The sequence below is a fragment of the Gambusia affinis genome, linkage group LG02 (genome assembly GCF_019740435.1).
Source record: "Gambusia affinis linkage group LG02, SWU_Gaff_1.0, whole genome shotgun sequence".
Lineage (NCBI taxonomy): Eukaryota > Metazoa > Chordata > Actinopteri > Cyprinodontiformes > Poeciliidae > Gambusia > Gambusia affinis.
This window is the reverse complement of record NC_057869.1, coordinates 11,463,206-11,483,985: the sequence shown is the minus strand read 5'-3', so window position 1 is coordinate 11,483,985 and position 20,780 is coordinate 11,463,206. Positions and strand designations below refer to the sequence as shown.

General features: G+C 39.4%; 2 protein-coding genes and 1 long non-coding RNA gene across 8 annotated transcripts in view; 2 read left to right on the top strand and 1 right to left on the bottom strand.

The window, feature by feature from the left end:
• Positions 1-6,353, top strand: part of LOC122819384 — a 56,590-nt gene extending 50,237 nt beyond the window's left edge. The window contains exon 4 of one of the 2 annotated variants that reach the window (XR_006368603.1): positions 5,135-6,353. This is a non-coding gene — a long non-coding RNA (uncharacterized LOC122819384). The remainder of the gene's footprint in view (positions 1-5,134) is intronic. The other variant, XR_006368605.1, reaches the window with a different exon arrangement.
• Positions 1-9,519, bottom strand: part of kif26ba (kinesin family member 26Ba) — a 98,974-nt gene extending 89,455 nt beyond the window's left edge. For 2 of the 4 annotated variants that reach the window (XM_044096057.1, XM_044096048.1), the window contains exons 1-2: positions 8,670-9,519; positions 5,031-5,423 (exon numbers count right to left, since the gene is read on the bottom strand). In XM_044096057.1, the coding sequence (XP_043951992.1) occupies positions 5,031-5,423; positions 8,670-8,723 (447 nt within the window). In that variant the 5' untranslated portion in view covers positions 8,724-9,519. The remainder of the gene's footprint in view (positions 1-5,030; positions 5,424-8,669) is intronic. The other 2 variants (XM_044096029.1, XM_044096038.1) reach the window with 1 other exon arrangement.
• A 1,946-nt stretch (positions 9,520-11,465) lies between these two features.
• On the top strand, positions 11,466-20,766 carry si:dkey-127k13.1 (PWWP domain-containing DNA repair factor 3A). Of its 2 annotated transcripts, none has more exons than XM_044096018.1 (14): positions 11,466-11,672; positions 12,134-12,268; positions 12,379-12,677; positions 13,597-13,843; positions 14,086-14,205; positions 14,302-14,372; positions 16,104-16,186; positions 16,328-16,388; positions 16,459-16,534; positions 16,943-16,993; positions 17,068-17,309; positions 19,270-19,491; positions 19,571-19,659; positions 19,767-20,766. In XM_044096018.1, exons 2-14 carry the CDS (start codon positions 12,262-12,264, stop codon positions 19,864-19,866), a joined length of 1,668 nt encoding a protein of 555 aa, XP_043951953.1. In that variant the 5' UTR covers positions 11,466-11,672; positions 12,134-12,261; the 3' UTR covers positions 19,867-20,766. The 2 variants fall into 2 exon arrangements, with proteins under 2 accessions (XP_043951953.1, XP_043951947.1); XM_044096012.1 differs by having other exon boundaries at positions 14,065-14,205.
• Positions 20,767-20,780: the final 14 nt, after the last annotated feature.

Sequence of the window (20,780 nt, the reverse complement as noted above, 5' to 3'; positions counted from 1 at the left end):
TCAAATGACAAACTCAGACAGACAGAAAGAAACACGCAGATGAAAGCAATCTCACTAAATCAAGCTTCCTGGAGGAGGCCCTCCCAGGGGATTAAAGCTACAAACATGTCCTCCTTTGGCTTTATTTCCACGTCTGATCTACAGTTGTATATGTTTCACTTTCTAAACACGGATGGTTTTGACTTTCAGCTGATCAGAAACAGACTTTTAAAGCCGACAAATATCAAGTGACCCACTTTCCTGAAGTGACTTGGACCAACCAAAAACAGATCCTCTTCCATCCACTTATGATTTGGGTGTGGATTCGGCTGATAAATACACAGCTACACACACCAGAAGAGCAGGGACCAATGCCTCAAGTGAGTGCAGATGTTTTGCCACATGTGCTTTTGAGTCATTAGCTTTTCCCGTGTCTAAACCTGAAACACATTCTGCTGGTTCTGAGCCTGCATGCCACCATTTTGCTTTGCATTAATACAACCTGCCTCCAGATAAATTACCTGCATGCAGCACACACTCCTTTATCCAGCTGCCTGTAAAACAGCACTAGTTAAATGGGCAAACCAACCTCAGAGGAGTCTGACTTTAATTTAAGGCAAGTAATTAAGTCACACTAAAAGGAAAAACACAGAGTGGCTCTTTCATGTCTGCTGTCAATACTCCTTTTGTCAATTGTCTGTGGTTTAATCTGGAAACGGTCACGTCTATTTTAAACCACAAGCCATTATGCGTCTCTGCAATAACTAAATGCAATAATGAGGTGCAACCTATTAAATTCACAAATAAATTAATCACCTTGATTGGAATAACTACTATTCACTGGTTGGCCAGATTATTAAGTACACCTTACTACTACAGGGATGGATCCATATTCACAACAGCCCAGTTTTCATGGCACAGATTCTATAAGCTGTTGGGAACATTAATCAGAGAGTTGTTGTTTTTAAGCAATGCTCAGTTGTTACAAAAGACTCAAAGTATGCCAAGTAAATATGTCCCACATCATTAGGGCACCAACACGAGCCTGGACTGTTGACACCAGGCAGGATGGAGCAAGTTAGAGGCTGACATCTACATTGAGGCTCAACCCTTTGTCAAATTTGATCTGTCAGGTATGAGTTGTATGGGTTAGCAATGGCACTTGGTGTGCTCTTCTTCTCTTCTTCTCCTTCATCTGCTTCAGGGTTCAACGTGCTGCATGTTCAGGAATGGTATTCTCTGGTTGTAATGGGTTGTTATTGGATCTCCTGTCACCTCTCTATCACCTTTACCAGGTTACCCATTCACCTTTGACATCAACGAAGCATTCTTGTTCAAACTTTTCCTTTTTTGGAGTCATTCTTCACTATACTTAGAAATGTCCCAAGAAACAACTTAGCTGACCAGTTTCTGAAAAACTCATGAACTCAGGGTGTTTTCACGCCAGATAGTCGGTAGACTCATTTTGTTTGGGAACCAAAATTTAAACATTTGTTACATTTTCAGCTGTTAACTTTCTCGCTGCACTGTGTCAAACAGTACAAACCTTTTGAAAACCTGTTCCTCCATCGTAACATGTGGTGGCGCTGCACAAAGAACTACTGCAGAAAGAAACACAAAAACCTCAGAAGAAGACTTGAGCGCAACTTCTTTCTTTGCAAAATGTAAGTGTAGCAGCGTCAGACCATGAGCCATTTCTCCTGCAGCCTTAGACTCTTGTTTGCTTTGGTTGTATTTCACCCATAATGCTCTACACTATAGTTAGCTTTCTGCTTTAGGATTGGTCTCCAAACCAAGACCCAGGATTTTAAGCGAACCACAGTTCACGGTTTTGACCCTCATCAGAATTTGATTGTACATTCACACTGTCTCAAACAAACCAAACTTTCTAGACAAAAGAACTAGTTTGATTAGAGCAGACTAAACGGGTCTGGTGTGAATGCTCACTAAAATCCTCTAGCTTGGTTACTCTCAGATTGAATTTAACATGTCATTGTTATTACGACTAACAGTGTTGCGTCAGGTTTCTGGCATGTGATTGGCTGAATCACAGTTGATCTTAACAAGCAACTAAACAGATGTACCTGTGAAAGAAGCCTGGTGAGTTTATATTCACACATTCTGCCAGTGAATTATCTGTACTGGCATAATTGGGCAAAAGGCTAATTCTGTCTTGGGCTCTTCCCTTTTCTTGTACGCAAACTGACACAGGCTTACTAAACTGCAGGCATGCAAGCAGTGCAATATTCAAAAAGGTATGAACTGTGAAGGTCATCATTAACATAATGTGTGTGTGTGTGGAGATGTTTCCTTCATGTGGTGAGGACTAATGCGTTTACACAGCCACTCTGTGGGAAGTTTGTGTGTTTTCTGGAGGGACCAAAAGCAGGTCACAGCTGCATAAATTGTTCAATTTAAAGGTATAGACTTGGTTTAAGATCAGGGTTAGACAGTGTGTGAATGTGTGTGTGTGTTTGTGTGACCTGTCATATATTCATATTCATGAGACAAACCGAGGTTTGTGTGGTTTGTAAAAGTTGATGAATGTGTGTTAGTATTCCTGTTATGTGTGTGTATGATGGGGGTCGCACACACTCCTCTGTCCCATAGGAATATCACCAGGTCTCATTCTGACAGTGCACCACTGCAGGAAACACACACACACACACACACACACACGCACACGCACACACAGAAAACTGCTTTTCCAGCACATTTGCTGAAGGTGAAGGATTATTGGGTCACATTGCTTCATCAAGGACATGAGTTCAGTTTTTCTTTGACACAGAACACCTGCACAGGTCAGTTTACTCACGTCTGGGCTAAACAAAAGAAAGGCCAGCCGGGAAACTTTACCTGGCTAAAATAACTGAACTGTTAAGGTATTCAGTAATGACCCACAGGAATTTGAAAGCAAGCAGAACAACTCCTGCTTCTGCATTGAAGCTCTGCAGAAAGGAGAAGGGCAACGTGTAGAAGTTAAGAGAATCACTAGAATCAGAAAACGTTAACTGCTTCATGTGTTGCTTTGATGAGGAAAGTTAGCATGTCAGGCAAGAGAAAACATGTAAATGAAGTCTGGGAGTGAACTCTGCCTTTCTGTGTAAAACCAGTTCTGCTAAACCATAAAAGATCTAGTTGACAGTGGTGCTGAAGGATTTTACTGATGCTTGTTCATGCCAAAACAAATAAAACTAAAAAGGATTCTGTTTGCGCATCAAAGCTTCCCAAATAGTCGTCAGGTGTGTTTATGCATGGTTAAAAAAAAAAACCACATCACAGGAGGAAATCAAAAAGCACCAGCAGGAGGTTTATTAGAGCTTGAATGACAGGTACATGGGCTGAGTCATCAAAAAGCATACTGCATAAAATTAGAATTTACACCCCTTTTTACATCCCATATTTTCATATTTTGTGGTGCCAGATGTATTTTATTGGAATTTTATGTAATGGAGAACTGCAAAGTAGTGCAATTTGTGACCATTTAATTGTTAAAAAAAATATTACTAACATTGTGTATTATTTTTCTCCCACTCCCACAATTATTCAGTACGTTGTTTAAAATATTGCAGTGTTTATAATGTGACTAAATGAAAACAATTCTTTAAAAGTTTCTCAAAAGCAGTACCTACAGCAGCTATGATGCATCATTTTGACTTTGTGTTCTTCCTCCACTGCAATAAATTTAACCACAAAGAAGGCTGTAATCAGTAAGACCTGAACCCAAATTCCCAAATTGCTCTTAATTAATAGCCTTCTAACCATCAGCAAACCTCAACGCTTTGAAAAAATGTCAAACAGTTAAACCCTTGAATTAAAAGAACCTGAAACTCCAGCACAAACATATAGGCTGAACAATAACTCTAGCAGTCCAAATGTAGTGCTCACTTTGTGCTCTTTATTAACGCAGTTCTGCATATCGGTGTTTGTTTACCAATTAACCCAAGGCCAATGTGTGGGCTTAAAGTTATTCAGCTACAACAGAGGAAAATAAAATTCATGGCAAATAGTCGGAAAAAATTGGACATTTAAACGCTCTCCTCAGAGGAGGTAATTTGTGTTTTTTGTAGCTCAAGTATAAAATCTCTGCATGAACAATTGTTTGCTTTTTTTCATTCTTTTTTTTTTCCATTTATGTTTTATCTATTTGCCTCAATTGAACCCAAACATCAAAATAATCACAAAAGCTCTGTTTCAGAGCATGGTCTAAAAGAAATACATACACTTATTATATACAAATGGACTTTTATGGCTGTTTTAAGAAGCAACACTGGGAAAGAAATAATACCTGTTGGTCTATTTCAATCATCTCTATTTCTTTTTCAACCGTATAACTGTGTACAACTCCATTAAACATATGTATCCCATTACAGATTTCTCTTTAATCTGATTTAAATATTTTAGATAATCAAACTAAGACAATCTCTGTAAATACAAATGCAGTTTTAAAATGATGATGTTTGTTAAACCGATAGTTACTTGGACAAAAGCAAGAATAAACAGACTCGACCGTATTATAATACCTTGGAGTTGGACTCAGTTTCTGAGTCTGCATGATTTGATTGGAAAGAATCTGATTGATTTCATTTCTTATTTCTATATGACTTGGAGCAGTTTGTCTTGTAAAGTGCATTATGTTGACAGCTGTGAAACGCCACAATGTAAATAAACTGATTTGAAAGTAATTGAAATAAAAGCTCAACCAGAGCTTCTTGTTTGTGGTCACCATTTTGTTTTGTCACTCTGTCTGAACCTGATTAGCAGCTTCAGATATAAATTTTCCAGATCCCAGAGGCTGTTTTGCTTCTGTTCAGCTCAGGGGTGGATCTCATGGGATAAAAGCATCCCTTTGATTTATTGCAACAATAACTCTGATGACACAGCACCACTGTAAACAAGCGAATGATTTGAACCCCAGTCCTTGGTGAACTGCCAAGTTAATGACAGCCTCTGTCTGAGTGTCACAGTTAATCATGGAATAATATTTTAAACTTTATGCTACTGCCTATGAGCCAGATTTAAACGTTTTCCGGGAAGCAAACGGTTTTTACCTTGCTGGAATACGGGCCTGGGATGAGCAGTTTCAGTGCTTGACGCTTCAGCTCTGTGAGACGCGTGTTGCAGTTCTCACACCATATCACCCTTTCACTTCCAGGCGAACTTCCACTCCCTGAGGCCGGCGATCCTGTCCCAAAACCCGGAGAGCCACCGAGAGAACCCGGTGATCCAGTGCCAATCCCAGGGGAAATGGTTCCTGGAGATCCAGAGAAGGAACCTGGCGATGAGATCCCCGAGCCTGGGGAAGGGGTACCAGTGGAGCTGGGCATGGACCCGGCTCCCTCTGGCGCTGGACGAGTGCCGGAGCGGCTGGTTTCCTCGTAGGCCTTCCGGCACCATGTGTCCGGGAAAATGGAGGCCGATTTTGTTGGGGAGGAGTCAGGCATCTGTGAGAATGTATAGATAGTTTCACTGTTAGGAAAGACATGCTATATCTTAAAGGCGACCCATTATGGTTCCTTAAACAGGTTAGGAAAAGTCTGTGGGCTGAACGAAACATGTTCATTACATTTTTTATACAAAATCATTCTTGGACAATGAGGTTTTAATGTGTTCAGTCCTGAATATTTTGAACTCCTTTCAGTTTGAGCTGTTTTAGGGCCTCTTGTCACTTTAAATCCAAATAAGCTGCTGCTGGCCACGACCCCCCCTCAACATTGACACTCAAACAGATGTGCAACTATACAACCGTAGATCTTTGAAAAGCAGAAGTGGAGTCTCATGCACAAGCACCAAGAATGCAGCAAGTGGTTTCTGGATGGTAAAGCAACAACAAAACATTTGTCTTTTCCAGCAGCCATTGTACAGCACAGTGGTAAAACCAGCTGACCAAACATGCTGGAGCTCAGCTTGGGTTCCCAGGTAATGGGGCTGGGCTCGGCTGGGGTTGCTAGGTAACGGCACAGTGCCCGTTGATTGTTTGGGACTCATTTTCTAAACACCAAAAAACATCAACTTATTGCCAGAAAATGAGTGAGCAGGTATTTTTTTTCTTAGTGATTAGACTGTTTCTAGAAGCAGCTGAGACCCAAATGGAAGTACAAAAATTTGTGAAAAGTGAATTTTGCATAATAGATCCTGCTTTAAAACACTGTGTGAACATAAATATAAGAGGTTGCTAAGGGACAGGAAAGTAATGTTAAGGTCGACATAAAGGTGAGAGCATATGACCTGTTTTAAGCTGTTGCCCTTTTGCTAGCAAGGCAAAACAATGAGGCTCTTCCTTTTCTTGAACAAGCAGAGCAGCGTTACTAACATTTCTGAGTGCACAGTATGACTCTGAATACGTTATAAATTGAATAAAAGCTCTTATCTCCTGCATGTTTTACACATTTTGCTGGCGAATGCAGATGATAATTAGCTCTTTCTTTAGAGCAACAAGATTTCCCTGGTCTGAATCTTCACTAACTTGAATTCTCCCAGGGAACGGCTGAATTTTCTCTAGGGACTCCAGCTTCCTCCCACACGCCACAAAACATGTATGTTCAGTTAATTGGCTGTTCTAAATTGAGCTGAGCAGTGTGTGTGGATTTCTTTGTCGGGTAAGAGGCCTGGACATGTTGCAAGTATATTAGAGGACCATAAACTGCATGAATAATATGACCTCTCCGTGCCTCTACATGAGAAAAAGCGGGCCAAGTAAATGAATCAGTGTGTGAACATAAATAAATGAGTACTAACAGCTTAAGACAGCAACACTGACTAAAAGCAATCAGCTGTCCTATTATCTGTTGACCAACTCTGATCAGGAATTGGCAGATCCAACTCAAAGAAATCTGATTTACTAAATGCATCAAAACTAAGAATTCCCGCAATCTTTGGCACATATGTGCACCAAACAGCAGCTTCTACGTAGATGTTTGGGCCACATGGTTGGATGCATAAATAGAAATAAAAACCAGAAAAAAATGAAATTTGAATGAACATCTCATGATCGAGGCAGCTAAAATTTAGGACATATCATAAGAGATATTAATCTCCACTTATCAAAGATCAGGTTGCAGGGTTTGCACACCCCAGATATTGTTTTCCCTCTATCATTCCTGGAGAGCCCTAGGTGTTTCAGACCAGAAGAGACATAAAGTCTCTTCGTCATGTTTTGGGTCTGCGCTGAAGTCTTCTACTCCCAATGGGAAAAGCCTGGTTAACCTCCATATGGAGACACTCAGGAGACATCCTAAACAGATGCCTGAACTGTCTCACTGGATCCATTCTGTCTCAGGTGGCAAAGTCTGATGGTTCAGGGAAAACTGAGACAATTATTGTGGCAAACATTGCTAAGGTAATGAAACAACTTCCCTGTGTTAGGATGCCAGAAATGAAAAATATTTAACCGAAGGTACTGCCAGCTATGGACATTCAGGGGATTTTGTTGTTGACGTATTTCTTTATGATCAGTTGGAAAAGTAGACCCAGATTGTGGTCCTAATTTTTAGAAAAAGAGAGAGTCCTCCACTTATCTTTCTACCTCAACAAATTCCCGTCTAAGATGTTAGAAATGTTGACCCTTGGTTCAAGGAGGAATGGGGTTTCTTATGTGGACTAGATCTTTACCTTTGCAGGATTTCTGAGGGGTCTGTCTTTTTGGTTCTATAGGGTTTGGTCCACTGAAGCTTTTTTGTTGGTGTTGCTGCAGTTACATGGAGAACAGGGATGATTGTAAAGTCTTGGTTGTATGACTGAAGCAAGAACTGTTTGCTTACTCTCAGCAAAAAGCTGAGATTTTTCCCAGAGAATGTTGGGGGATCAACCAGGGCTGCCACTTGTCTCCAGTCCTATTTGTTGTATTTATGAGCATGATTCCAAGGCTTAGTAGTGGAGGGAAGAATGTCTGGTTGTGAGATCTTTGAGTTTTGTTTTTCTGTTGCAGATGATGTGGTTCTATCGGCATCTTTTGACTTAGTTCTGACTATCCTCATCTTTTCCAGTTCTGAACCAGAAAAAGGTGGACCGCTCCCTCCAGGTTTTGGTCAAGTCCCCGACTCTAGAGGAGGAGTTAATGTATCTTGGAGTCTCGTTCATGATGAATGGTAGAGTGAAGAGGGAGGTAAATGGGACCTTTGGGTATTGAGTCGCAGCTCCTCACTAAAAAAATAGCAGTACATTACAAAAAATTCAAGTTATTGCAAACTGACTTCGTAATGTGAACAACTGAGTCTCATGAGCTGAGAAGTGGATCTTTTGAGGTTGCATTAGACATTCTGGTATAGTGGCTGCAGGCCCACTAATTCTAGGGCCATAAAAAAGCAGCTATGTATAAAAATGATGGGCGGGGAAGTGGCGAGGCGGCTGTATTATGACCAAACCCTGTGCAATAAATTGAAGCTAATTGCAGATGAGTCAGAGACACGGGTGTGAGAGTGAGAATAACACCTGACTTGGCAGTGATGATTAAAGAGATGCAGCTAAACCCACTGATGTGACACTATGAGCAGTGATGTGTGAGCTACGCATGGACACAAACCTAATGAGAGCTGTCATCAGGTTGTATATTTATGACCAGCTACAGATGGACGAAAGCTGCACTTCAATGTAGTGGGTGGTGCCTTGAATGGATGATAAGTTTTTAGATTTTCCAGGTTTACACACAGAGAAGGAGCAACTCATCTGGAATTTAAAAATAAAATACCTACCCCATGTTTTCTGCTCCGGCTGCTCCTCTCCCTAGTCCCCGACAGTGAAGTCATGTTGTAGGTAAGAGGAGGGGGAGAAGGAGGAGGAGAGGAGAAATAACCTCTTCTGCCGCTTCACATTCAAAAAACAAACCGCTGGATCGATTTCAATTAACTGCGCGCCCCTGCAGGTCGCTCGTCTCGGTCTTGAGGTTCACCTCACGCCGTACTCAGACGCATGTGGTGAGAGGTGTGATCCCCATCAAGCTGCAAGGAAAACAAACCGGGCTCCTTTGGTGAAAATTGAGCCAGAAATAGTTGCAGCGCAGAGAAAAGATGCACAAGTCATGCGGCAGATTGCGCTCCGCACTGAATGAGGCTCTGTGGCTCTCTGCTCAGCGCGCTGGAGTGGCACCGCGCTTAGCCCTGCCTGTCTCCATTAGCGGTGCATCTCAACCCGCTCAGGTAGATCTAACTCCTCCAGGGTGAAGTCCACCGTGAAGATCACAAAACATGATCAACACATGTTAGAATGGGTAGCATCCGACTGAAAAAACACATCAGGGACGAGAGTCTGCGTGCGCCTTGCTTTTGGGACTTTAAATGGACCCATGCGCTCCCTCCTGTTGACTTCACGACGCTCCGCACTCTGCTGCAGACAGCAGTGGACTAAGGACGCTGGAGCGAGACGCACATCTGGATGAGGGCGGGGCCAACCTGCCCCTCATCGACCTTAGGCCAATCACACGTCCAGAGGTTCCAGCTGAGTGGCAGCTGGACTGCATGCGTCAGAGAGAGAGAAAAAACCCCCAACTATATATAAATATATTCATGTCCTGTGTCTACTGTCTAGACACCTTAAAAATATGGGAAACCTTTGTATTTGGAGGACTTTAATTTATCTCAGAATATGTCAGTTTTAGATCACTAGTAATCATTGTGTGTAATAATATAATAAAAATAATAATGATTATATGTATGCAGTATTGAGTGGAAGTGTCTAAGAGTGTGGACTGGTCCGTCACAACTCTGCTGCTGCTGCTGCTGCTATGCTAGGAGCTTCAGACTTCATGCCAAAACTTCTGTTTAATTATCCTGATTCCACCTTATGAAAATCAAGAGATCTCTGCTGGAGGAAAAATCTTAATTGATTTGCATTGCAGAGAAGACCCCTGTGTTCAACTACTCACAATAAACCAACGTGATCAGTAGATGAGCAGGTACACAGTACCCTCTGCAGGCAATGTGGGGTTATTACGGGTAAAAACATCCGGTGGGGAAAAGGACTGTACTGTTGGACTAATTATAAGTTAAAAGGGTAAAGCGAAATATTTCAGCCACAAAGAGAAAAATGTACTTGTATAGGATTCTTCTCTTAAAATAAAATATAAATCATTTAAAAAATCACAGTTATTCCAAATATTTTGCTGATGCTCCTCTTAATTCAGTCCTTAAAAAAACAAAAGGGAATGTGGAAGCTGTTCGCATGTTTTATCATTTTCAAAATTAAACACTAACTTAACTTAATTGGGAATGGAAAGAGTCAATTCCCAATGCCTGATCAGGTCTTTTTTTGTCTTTATTACTGCATCAGCGCAGTTTGTCATGGAGGAGATCCCCCTGTAGTACCAGTACCAGGTCCGGTGTCTCCTACTTTCATGTTGACTGTACTTCTTTTCTATGGAGTTTAGGTCAGACATGTTTGCTGGCCAATGAAGTTCAGTGATATCATGGTCACTAAGGAGGATATTTGTACTTTTGGCAGATTGTGCCGGTGCCCAGTTCTGCTGGAAAATTAATGATCTTCATAAACTTTGCCAGCAAAGAGAAGTATTTAGTGCTCTTCCTATGGGACTTTATGTATTTCCAAATGAAATACAAAATGCACTTTCATGTGAAAAGAGGACTTTGGACAACAAGCAACAGCCAAGTTCATTTACTCATAGCCCAGGTGAGTAAATGACTTAACAGTAAGTGACTGTTAACTCCTGAACCAGGTGCATCTGGTTCAGGAGTAACTTAACGGAGGAAATGCAGCCGTTGTTGCCAAATCCTGATATGTTAAAGCGTGAGGACTTTTGAAGCATTGACTCCAGCTGCAATTATTACCTTGTGTATATTTTCTGAACTTGTACATAGCTGCAGTTGTCCAGGCTGTTTATGCATGGTTCTTCCACTCAACTTGCCATTAATACACTTGGATGCAGCATTTTCTTTAGCAATGATTTTTTTGTTACAAAATAAGTTATGTCTTAATAATATTTATTTATTAAACGTTTATGTGAAAATTAGTTTTAGATTTCAGTCAGCTGAACCATAATACTGTATATAAAAACATCACTCTGAATATCAGAGCTTCTCTTATTGGATTTATATACTGACCTTTTGATATTATCCATTTTACTTAGACATATTTGCATTGTCTCTGTCTATATGCAGCATAATTATGTGCTGCAATGAGGCTTGTTTGTTATATTAAAAGTACCTTTAAAAAGTCCTTTAAGCAGGAATTTTAACATGGAGACCCAGAGGCCTGATTTTGTTTTATTCAAATCTTAAATGGTGGGTTTTCAATATCTGTAAGCAGAAAATTACCATGATCAACAAAAATAAAGGCTTAAAACATCAATTTCAGTATAATTAATCTATATTGTGTGTTTTACTTTGTGAGTTGAGTTTCTGCTATAAATAAGTTTTTGTAATTTACATAATATGAGGGTAATTTTAAAGAAAAATTTCTACAACACATTTCATACCAGCTGTCATCTGCCCTCCGGAGCACTAGGGGGCGTTGGGTTAATTCTTTAAGAGCGCTTCACAGCCCGCGAATGGAAGCAAGAGTCATGTCTTGTTCCAAACAGGAATTTGTGTTGATATCGCGTTGCTTTCGGTTTTCCGTGTAGTATTTAGCTAGTTTTCAGCACTTTGTTTTTCTACCTATTGCAACCTGCAACCAGCAGTAAATATGAGCAGGCACTGGGACGCATGATGGCTTTCGGTTTCTGAACAATCACAGCCTTTACGGTGAGTTTCAATCTGTAGCTATTTTTGTCAGTGTTGGAAGTTGGCTTCTTATGTTTTGATATCCCACCTCTTGCTTTGCGCGAGTTATTTGTACGTTATTATCTCCCGTTTTGGCTTTTAAGCTTTAAATGATAATGCTATACGTTGAATCCTTGTGTAATAAAAATACCAGCAGACGTTTTTGGGTTGTTCGGCGCATTTTCAAAAAATAACTAGCTTGTTTTGCATGTTGTTTGTATGCATTTTTAATCTGAATATGATCTTAATGCTTGCTTATTATTCAACTGCCGATCTTGCTTGTTTTGACACATGGTAGTAAACAAAGCTGCGTTTGTAAAATACCCGTCATTTTGCAGAGAGTTGGACAACATATTTAACATGAATTCACCAGTGTACAATTTTTTGCTTAATAATTTCTCTATTAATTTCTTAATCTGTCTGTCATCTTTATTGTTACAAAGGAAATTCATGTTGCCCGGGTGAATGACATTTCCCCTGGTAATGTCGCTTCTGTACTCATGTTCATCTGTCTGCCAACAAACTCAAAGCATATCATTCCAATGAGAGGAGCACACTGAACCACACAACAATGAGAGGTACAGCATTTAATCTTCTGCATTGTCCATGTTGTCCTATTTCAAAGCTGTTTTGACTCAGCTGTTTATTGGTTGTTCTGATTTGAGGCTATTTTTGTATTATCTTCCAGGGAGACCTCGTAAAATAAGGAAAAGCGACTCCAAAGAGTCACCCGTCATTAATAAGATCCTGTCTCCTCCAGCTGCGGAAGTGTCCATTTTTGATAATCTCGCCAATCTCAGCTCGCCTGCTTTGGAATCTGAACCGATTACACCCAACAGACGCAGGGGACGAAGGAGACGGACACAAGAAGCCATCAGTGTGACTTCAACGCCTGTCCACTGCTCCTCCACATCCAACATTTCACTCTCCTCTCCAAGAACTGATGAAGAGCCACTGGAGTATGCAGAATTTACCACTCAAGCAAAGGTGAGGTGTGAAGTAAATTTTTACTGAGAGATGCTTTCTAATTTGTTCAGTTTGGCAATTTTTATAGCTTTAGAGATGCACTGTCCATCTTTTGATTTGGAAAATCAAAATAATTGGTTTCCTTAATCTTTTATGGCATTATATTTATACAAAGGGATGGATAATATGGCCCTGACATTTTAGAGCAGTGTTGATTACAGTAACCAGAAAAGTGAAGATAAAAAGTAATTTTTAAAAACCCTTCTTATGTTGTCTTTCTCAAGAAGAAATCAGAAAACGTGGTAAAAAGCGGTATTGGCAAATCAACACTTTATAATAACCAGAAAGTTATTATAACAGCTAATAACCACTTGGTTGTGTATTATCTACTTTACCATGGGAAAGGATAGCTATTGATCTGACAGGGTTTACTAATTCTTCTTAAATCCATCCAGCTCAGTTTTCTTTCTCTCTTTTCAAAATATGTGGACGACCTAGACATTTCAAATGCAAGATTACATAGCCTTACATTAGGGAGGGCCATGACCGCTACGTCCCTTGCACACCACATTTTCTTAATCCTAATTCTGGGTTTCTTCTTGTCCCAAAGAAAGTCCTTAACATAAGTCTCATGCTGTTTGTAAACCTGGGGCGGGATGTCAACAGGCACCATGATGGACACATAATTGAATAATGGGGCTATCACCATTTTTATTACATTCACCTTTCCCCATAAAGAGTTTCAATTTTGCCCATTTAGCAAGATTAGTTTTTTATCTTGCTGAAAAAGCAGTTCCATACTCAGTAGCATTATTTCCTCTACATCTGAGTGAAGTCGTATACCCAGATATTTCATACCCGATGGAACTGACTTAAAGTTAAATGGTTTAATATCGTTTGAGTGACATGTTTAATATAACATCTTTTTATGTTGCTGCAGACTACAGAGGATGATCCACCACTCCACAAATCGAAACCTCAAAAAAGGAAGTCTCGAACTTCCCAGCCAAAGCAACTGAGACAAAGCAGAGCCGTGGAGCAAACCCAGAAAAATGGGACTCCAACGAAGCGTCGGCGTGGCAGGACGCGGAAGAACGTGACTGGAGATGCAAAGGGAAACGGCACTCAGCCATCCAAACCCTTCAGGCCGAGGTTTGAGCTGCAGAAGCCTGATGTAGCTGAACAAGGTACCGTCTGATGTTTGTCTCAATATACCTAAAATAAACGTCTTAAAGAACCACTGGCACAGCTAATTGCGTATAGCACCTTTTGCTTGTTTCAGATTAAGTTTTAATGGTTCTATATTTAAAAAATAATTATTTGTCACTGTGCAATTTGACATAATTTTGCTGAATACAGGAATCACCTCTGACTCCCTTGTCTTGTCTGCTCTCTAATCCCCAAAAAGATGACTCTTTGCTGTCTTCAGATCTTTCAATCGAACTGAACCATGAAGAGGAACAGCTGCCCTCTCTGCCCTTACAAGAAAATGAGAGTGAAGATGAGGAGGAGGACGATCTGCCAAGTTTCCTGATGCAGAAAAACAATAGTAAGGAGAAAACCGCAGTGGCTGAATGCAAACGATCTCCACAAGAACCAGTCCTAGTGGATTTCTTTTTTTATTGATCACTGTTTTGTCTTACAGAACCTCCATCGATCACAGAAGGAGCGTTTGTGTGGGGCAGATGTAGAAATTATCCATACTGGCCTGCATTGGTAAGGAGGAAAACATTAGGAGATACTAACTAAAATATCTCTCACAATGAACATTTCTTATTCTAAGCTCAGTTAGTATTAGCAAAGTTGTTTCTATTAATATGTTCCTCAAAATAGTTTGCTGGGATTTTGGGCCGTTCCTCCAGACAGAACCGGGAGAACAGAGTTTTTGCTCCCACACATCTTAACAGGTCTGCTTAGAAATTTTCCAAGGCCACTACAAACATTAACATTATTGTCCTTAAGCCACTTTGTAGCTGCCTTGGTTGTGTGTTTATTGTCTTTGGCTCATTTGTAGCTAGACTTTGACTTCCTGGTTTATTGAGATGTTGTCTCAGTATTTCCACATATGGTCATTTCCTCATGCGATATCTATTTTCTATTTTTGGAGTGGCACCTGACCCTCCTGCAGCTGAACACCCCCAACAGATGATACTGCTTCCTCGAGCTGTGGTAAAAGGTTATTTTAGTAACTGAGCGTTCTATCGATTATTCGTACAATTAATCGAGTTGTCAAAAAAAATTTGATGAAGTAAAATATCGGTAAATTCTACCATGGCCGCAGTGTTACTATTGGATATCAACATTGAACCAATTTTTTATATTCATGCATCCTGAACAATAACATCCCTGTAGTTTAGAAAATTAACCTGCATCCATAATAGTTGTAAATTTACCAGTTAATCTGGACAAAATTTAACAAAAATATGAAATTATATTAAATTGAATAATAAAGCAGCAGACACTTATAAAAAATGTCTATCGGCCATCTTGAGTCAGTTTAATAGATGAACTCCCACTTTTCACAACCATTTATAGCTTTATGTTCATGTTGGTGACTGAATTTCCATCATCGTACATAAAAACTCATCTACCAGCTATGCAACGCCATGATGCGCTCCGCCATCCATTTGTTGCGACTGGGATGATATGAAATTTATTTTCCGGTTCGTTCATAAAGCTACACTTACACTGAAACCATCAACTGCTCAGCCGCCCGCCGTATTCAGTCTATCCGCTCACCTGTATAAATGCTCCTGCAGCGCTTTTCACCACCACAAGGCAGCAGCTCTGGGAGGAGAAAAGCTGCCGTACTCCAGGTGTCGTGCCAGTCACTTTAAGGATGCCTATTGGTCCCCCCACAAAACAATAAAAATCCAGACATTGTCACCAATCATTACAATCCCAACCCTGAAAGAATTTAAAAATTTGACGTTATGCTGCCAACACTTAGCAACAACTCAGAGGCAGAAGTGAGAGCGTTGCGCAACATAAATAATCACCCAGCTGGAACACGGTGCGCTAAACAATAAAACATAATTTAACAAAGCTTTGGGTCACATAATTTGCCTCGAGGAATTTTAATAATCGACGAACTCAAATTATTCGAGGAATCGTTGCAGCTCTACTGCTACTTCTGTTCTTCACAGATCAGATGACGTTTTCAGGTTTGCAACCTTTTTGTTCCAAATGTGGCTACGGTATTAGCCATAGCGCTTTGATTTTCAGTGTAATAAGACCGCAGGTCATGTCTTAACAATTAGGGTGTGGAGCAATGTCTTCTGCCTCTCTGAGTGGCCTTTCAGCCCATGTGTTGTTATAATTGCTTGAATAAATGAACAGGACAACTTTTGATAACTTTTGTGTACCCTAATTAAGACCAGAAAAACACACCTCTAACTACTTAACATTTCTGATGTTTTTGGATCTGTTCTGTTTTGTTTTCTGCAGGTAAAAAATGTGAACCGACGACAGAAGAAAGCAAGTGTCATGTTTGTTGACCAGGCGTTCACAGGGATTCAGAAACAAAAGGGGTAGGAACAAAAATCTGCTTTTCTTTTCATTGCCATTTGCTCTTTACTCATTTCCCCCTGTAAATGCATCTTTTCTGAAGTGTTATTGAGCGTAACATTAATGATTTTTCTGAATTTTTCTTTCAAATGTTGTTCTTGAAGGTTTACATTGCCTCTGAGAACCTTGAAACCCTTTGACTGTGAAGAAGCAGATGAGCTGATGGTAAGCTCTGTTCAAACACCACTGACTGATTTGTGAAGATTGTTTTCCTGACACTTTGTTTCTTCTCTAGCAAAAAGCCAAAGAGTCATATGAGGCTGCTATTACATGGTCCTTGGAGTTTATCGAAGACTACAGGATGCGTATTGGTCAGTAGGAATTACAGTAATTACTATAGTCTGCTTTGTTAATCTGCAAATGCTTTAGATTAAAAACAAAAACAGGAAGTATAAGAATAGAAGCATCAGAAAAAAAGAATGAAGTGAATTTCATAGGTGAGAAACCAAAGTGCATTTCTGCGACCTGTAGAGTTGCAGAGCAGATAAATCAGCAGAAATCAGACTGGAGTTTAACAAAACGGTTTTTGTTTGAGGTGATGTTGGAAGTCCTTTGTTTTCTACTTTCTCCAGTCCTTTGGAAATGGATGTAGACTGTCTACATTTACACTGTACACAGACCAGATATGATAAAGTCCTCTGACTTTCACATTTTATGTAAACATTGTTTTTCTTTGTGAATTATTGCTTACCATGTGTCGTTCTCTGTTTTGCTTCCAGCATGCGGCTCATTTTCAGGCTCCTTCATTGAGTATTGTAATCATGACATGAGTAAGTTTCTTCAGCGACGCCTTCGCAGTCACCTGACGCTGTAATGCTAATCACTGTTGCTGTTTTTCCAACAGGTTATCCGGTGAGGAGGAAGTATCCTCAGGCTGCCTCAGACAGACTAACAATCACCAGTGACGTCATAACGGAGGAACCGTGTGAACATCACCAGGAGGACAGTGTTGGTGAGAAGTACAAAGACGTTTCCACGTGCTCCAAGAGGCTGCTGCCCGACCGAACTCATGCTGCTCATAACCGAGCCAATGAGAAGCTGGTTCATTTCATTGTCAAGCAGCGGATGGTGGAGAAACATCTCCTGGTAGGATTCTTTATTTCTTTCTTTCTGCTGCTGCTACAGACGGTCTTCCTTCACATTTCACATCCTTTTATATCTAATGAGGTGGATGGAAGTGGTTCGACCAGTTTGCTGAACTGCAGTGCCTTTAAACGTTTGGGTAATTTGGGTTAGCATGAAGCATTATTTCTTTACTGACTTGCATCTGAGGAGCACCCTGAACTGAACAAGTAGTTTAACTTAATTTTTGCTGAAACTATACTACAAGTATCTACTCTGATCTCTGAAAGATGCATAATAAATCTTAATATTTGAGTATTTTCTTATGGTTCTCTAGCAGTTGTGATACCTGCACACCTTTTGGCTGGTAGTAGTCGTCCTCCCAGTAAACATATCATTCATGTGTTTGAGAGGTTTATGAGGTCAGCTTCATATTAACAGCATGCAGTCTTTGTTATGGGGGAAATGATCTACCTTTAATCTACACTTTCAGTCTGTTTTTTTATGTGTGAGATATGCATTAGGGAAGTTGGTCATGGTACACAGTATAATCATCTATTTTAAACTGACCAATAATAATAGTGATGCATGTTTCACAATAGTGATCATTGTTTTGTCTTTGTTTTTTATGAACAGCATGAGACTGTTCCTCAGCTACCGCAGCTTGAACTTTTACGTTACTTCCAACATGAAAGCTCTGCATGTCTCTGGGCTTTGGAAAACATATTGTTCTGCTGAAAACTTGTTTAGACAATAACAGTCGAGCACCTGACACGAGTATTCACTCGGTTAAAGAGTCACAGTGACTGTTTGTGTTTTTACATGGAGTAACACTAAAGCTAAGTGCATATTAATGCAGTGGGACTCTGATTATTTCTATAGCCGCTTAAAGTTAGTTTAAAAAATATGTTTTTTACATATTTGTGACGATATAGTGTGAGACAGATAATCTGTGAAAAATTGAGCTCCTCTGCATTCTTCTTGCTCTCCTACAGCCATCTGCAGAAATGCACTGAAGCAACCAATCAGAGCCCGGAGGAGGATCTTAGCGCTGTCACTCATGCTTGTGTATAGCTAGTTCCACATGAGGAAGCCTGCCATGAAAGCTCAGGCTAGTTAGCATGACCACCAATGTCGGTGGTCAATAATGATGGCTGAAACTAACAACCATTTCAGTAATTAATTATTCTGATGATTAATCAATTAATTTGATAAACAACTGGCACGTTCTGCAGATTTTTTTTTAGTTCTCTGAATAAGCTTATTTTGTACAATATTAGAAGTAGATAAAATATAAATAATTTATGTACCTTTTGTGTTTTTTCAAAAAGAAACTAAACATTATTCAGTTATATTGGATTAACTGAATAATTAGATAGCAAGAGGTGCTTAATAGTATTCTTTTTATTATTATTATTATTATTATTTATTTTTTCACTAAATTTGAACCAGGTGAAGCTAAAACAATGCCATCTGAGTTTATTTTCTTTTTTAAATGGAAAATGTACGTTGATCCATTTTTGTAGTTTTGGCTTAATTACTGTGTTGTTCTTTCACCAAATGGCCTTTTTTTGACTCTCCGGTTAACGATTAATCTATTACCATATTGACCATTATTATACAAGTCATTTAATCGTTTCAGCCTATCGTATTCAGTCGGTTAACGTTGTCAGGTTATATCCAAGTTTTGCGGAACATTTTGAAGATTTCATAATATTATTGTCAATGTAATTTAATGTTGTTTAATTGTCTAAAGGCATTTTGAATGTAACTGGATCTGGATGCCATCAAACCATCCTATTCTGATTTAGGTCAAAGCACAAGAATCTCACTCCAACATCCACCTGGTCAAAACCCTTGAAGTTCTTGATGATTTGATCATTTCTACTGATGTATTTCCAATTAAACTTATTAACTGATATTAATGCATTCCAGCAGAACCTTCACCGTTTGTCTTAATTTCTCGATATTAATCTGCTTGCAGGCCGTGATCCGAGGCCAGCAGGAGTCCAGATGGCTTCGCTCTTTTCTAAGTGCCAAAAGAAGGAGAGTGGTGAACATTTACCTGGAAGATGACCAGCAGCTGGATCGGGTCTACTGGTACCTGAATGAGCTCTACGCTAAAGCCGTGCCCAAATCCCCTCGCCTTGCCGACGTGAAGTCAATGGAGCACGTCCCTTTTGTCCTAGATGTGCTTCTACCAGAGGTAAGGGAAGACTCACATTATCGATTACATTTTTGCACACGTCTCTCTTTTTATTTTTTAACTTGTAATTTTCTTGCAGGCTATCATATATGCCATTGCTGGGGTGGACAACGTTTCGGTCAAAAAGGCAGAAGAGAAGTACCTGAAAGGGCGATGCATTAGTAACAGGTAGGATTTGAGTGTTTTCAAATGTTAAAAGTTTAAAATACAAATAATATCTTGGCCCATATTTGAAACTTATGAATGTTCTTTTCTTCTTTTTTATCTTTTTCTAGAGAAAGGCAAGAGTTTGACCTGATGATTGAACGGCAGATGTGGAGGAAGTCACAGCTTCAGAATACGGGACTTGAATTATTTTCTGACTCTATCAGTTAAAACTGCGGAACAAATTCATTTTTTTATGTTTTTTTATTTTTATTTTCATTACTATCCGAAATATAAAAAAAAAACTTGCCTCGCAAAACAATGCAATATTACAACTTCTTTAATGTTCATTATCATTTTAAGCAAATAAGTCTTATTTTATTTTTTTACACTTTTAATTTAGAAAAAGGGGACATCTATTAAATAATATCATCAAAAATTTCAAAACATTTAAAGAAGCACTTTTTTGCTTTTTTTTCTACATTTGCTTGTGCAAAAATACATATTGAATGAATGCTCGCTGTGTACAAATAAAGCTTTAGCTTCCTCTTTCTGGAAATTCATCTCTGCAGTCATTTAGCTTAGGAAATCCTATAAATCAGTTGTGCTTTTTCAATTTCCTTTCTAATAATCTCTTTGAATATCTGTTCTTAATTGATATAGAGGAACATGTGGTATACGATGTCAAATAATTCTCAAAAGTTCTCGTCACACCCTAAAGCTTTATCCTGTTAAACTTACTACTATTTGTGGAAACAATGGAAACCTCTGGTTGAGTGAAGGTGGAAAATGTTTTGTTTTTCATTGTAGAAAACTGTTTTTGTGATATGGCTGTTTGGTTTGAACTGAAGTATTCGCCCTCCTATCATGTGAAACTAATCATAAGACAGACTCAAACTTCCACATGAATAAATCAGACTTGGCCTACAGGGTATTTATCAACAGGAAATGCCTATGATTTTCTGCTACATATGATGTTTCTTGTTGTTTTTGCTCTCTTTTAAGTGACCTTGAGTGTTATGAAAGGAGCTTTGAAATAAAATGTATTGTTACGAAGTACATGGGTTATGAACACAACTCATCTTGGTATAACAACTTTGATAGTCAGAAATTGTTTTGCATTTGCTTTTATGTTTGTGGCCAAT